Here is a 2,518-nt window from a genome sequence, read left to right on the forward strand (position 1 = left end):
GTTCTTCAACGCCTGCGTTCGCCCCCTACTGACCTACGGCTGAATTACAGGCATTCAGACAAAATTCTCACCTAATGTTATCATAACGGTTGATCATGTGTTGTCATATAATTCGGACAAGTAACTAATCTATTATCAATCAAAACATAATAGATTAAACATTGTCAACATTACAAAAAGGAAAACCTAAAAATATAGTGTTGTGCTTTTAACATCAGTACTAACCTCTAATAACTATAAATTTCTTCAATGCTAGACTATACTATRCACTATAAAAACTACAGTATTTCTGTAAATCTAAAGTTCCATAAGAACAAACTGTACCCTCGCTTCTTTGTGGTTTCTTCATATTGTTGTTTATTTTAATGTTTTCTGACTCAGTTTGATTTCTCATAATCTTGAAATTGTTTCTATTAAAATGGATTCATTYCTTCCATCCAGTGTTTGTTTGGTTTGGGGGCTAGAAGATATCCTGGCATGCTTTATATTGTTTTTATTTTTTATTTATTGTCTTGTTTGGGAAATGCTGCTTTGTCAGCAGGTCAGATAGTTTTTATTTTATTTTTTCCCCCTCTCCTCCTTCAACAACTTTAGTTTCACACACACACATACACACTTCCTCCTTCAAGCAGGGACTCATAATCTCTGCTTTGTCCTCCTTTTTCTCTCTGTGTGAAGGCAAACTCAGCAGACCTCCAGGCTGCTGGGGAGCGCAGGCATTCTGGGTAATCCACAGTGCAAGGAACGAGGRAGCAGGGGAAGAAAAGGGAGGGAGGGAGGACACAACCACTACACACTTGATGCTGTGCATGATGTTAAACACTCAGAAACACACAAAAAACACACAAACAAAACCAAATCCGTTTGGAACCGTGGAGCTACAATATCCGTCTGTGTCCATCTGTACAGTCATCTGCTGAGAGAAGTTATGTTTGGAGCAGAACACGAAGTCTGAAAGGTTGCTGCCTTCTCTGCTCCCCTGTATGCTTCAGAACATTAATGATGGGGGAGATGTGAAGGAGACTGAAGGCAGCCGAGGGAATAGCGAGGGTGGAGCAGCGGAGGATACAGCAGTGTCGTCAGCCTGCTTTTATCTTGGCTCTGATTAAACCTTGTTCCCCGTCTGACCTAAAAAGTCAGCTGGCGGAAACTTCAGAGGCTGTGGGCGAATTTCACCAACGCGCTTTACGCCCAGCCGACGCCGTGAAAGCGAGGGAGACGATCAGAAACATCCAGCAGATGTGGAGGGAAAGCACAGCTGCCCTGGATCGCTCCCATATTATCTAACGCAGCTGAAAAAGTTGGGACACTGTGGTAAATGTAAATAAAACCAGAAACTCATGAAGCTATATTTTAGTCACAGTGGGGCATATATACAGTATAGCATTAAGAAATTGTAAAAATGGGGGGACTTTTTTGGCRGCAATATGTTTCCAAAAAATTGGGACGAGGACATGTTTACCACGGTGACATGTCGAGAAGCTGAGGAGACCATCTGCTGGAGTGTTTGGAGGGAAAATTTGTCCCATTTTTGTCTGATGTCAGGATCTTGATAAGAGTCTCCTTTGCTGGATTTATTTATATATATATTGTTTACACTGTGAATGAAACATGGGTTAATAAAATTTGCAAATCATTAGGTTTTGGTTTGTTTTACATCCAACACAATGTCYGCACATTTTCAGAACTGGAGTTAATCACGTATAGATGTCCGTTCTTCCTGTGCTGCTCGTTGTCCGCTCTGTGTTTGTGGATCGGATGAGGGAGAGGCCGTTGCTGGGTGGTAACACAGTGTTAGCAGCACAATACCACAGGAAGCAGACAGAGGCCCTGCTGAAATGATCCAGCGCCACCCGTCTGAGACGAACACAACAAAAAAACACACAACGTCCAAAAATAAACCTCGGCCAGCATGGCTAAGCTTCTGCTAAAAACAGGAAGCATCCCAGTGAGGGAGAGACAGTGGAGGACACTCAGATTGTTAATTTGTATTAACATTTCTAAACATTTGTGACTGCTCAGAAGATTGTTAGACAATACTGCAGTATAAAAATCCTTAATTGTATATAATTTGTACCACAAAAAATGAATGCATTTTGCAACAAGTAATATCATGATTACAAAAAAAGGTTTGTTTAAAAATGCTTTAATAAAACCTGRCTACATATGTTCTGATGAACAGAGATGTGTTGTCCAGACGAGTCAAAGTCTTGTTTTTGTGTGTTTGCCTCTTYCAGAGTGCAGCAGCAGCTCCGAGCCCTGTGCTCGGGAACCTCCCCCCAGGAGAGAGCATGCCAGTGGGTCCTGTCCCTCCAGGATTCTTTCAGGTACACACAAGCATGTACAACCCTGATTCCAATGAAGTTAGGGTGTTGTGTAAAACAAAATAACAAAAAATGTTTTCAACCTGTGCACTATAAAAACTAAATATTTATTGTTTAAAGGGATGCACTTTACTGTTTTTTTGCTTGTTTGTTTGTTTGTGTGTGTGTGTGTGTGTGTGTGTGTGTGTGTGTGT

General features: G+C 41.2%; 1 protein-coding gene across 2 annotated transcripts in view; it reads left to right on the forward strand.

The window, feature by feature from the left end:
• LOC106517517 (single-stranded DNA-binding protein 2) overlaps positions 1 to 2,518 on the forward strand; it is a 62,287-nt gene that overhangs the window by 51,691 nt on the left and 8,078 nt on the right. For both annotated transcript variants that reach the window (XM_014008400.1, XM_014008401.1), the window contains exon 5: positions 2,238 to 2,327. In XM_014008400.1, coding sequence (XP_013863854.1) covers positions 2,238 to 2,327 — 90 coding nt within the window. The remainder of the gene's footprint in view (positions 1 to 2,237; positions 2,328 to 2,518) is intronic.

Source organism: Austrofundulus limnaeus, unplaced genomic scaffold (assembly GCF_001266775.1).
Source record: "Austrofundulus limnaeus strain Quisiro unplaced genomic scaffold, Austrofundulus_limnaeus-1.0 Scaffold49, whole genome shotgun sequence".
NCBI lineage: Eukaryota > Metazoa > Chordata > Actinopteri > Cyprinodontiformes > Rivulidae > Austrofundulus > Austrofundulus limnaeus.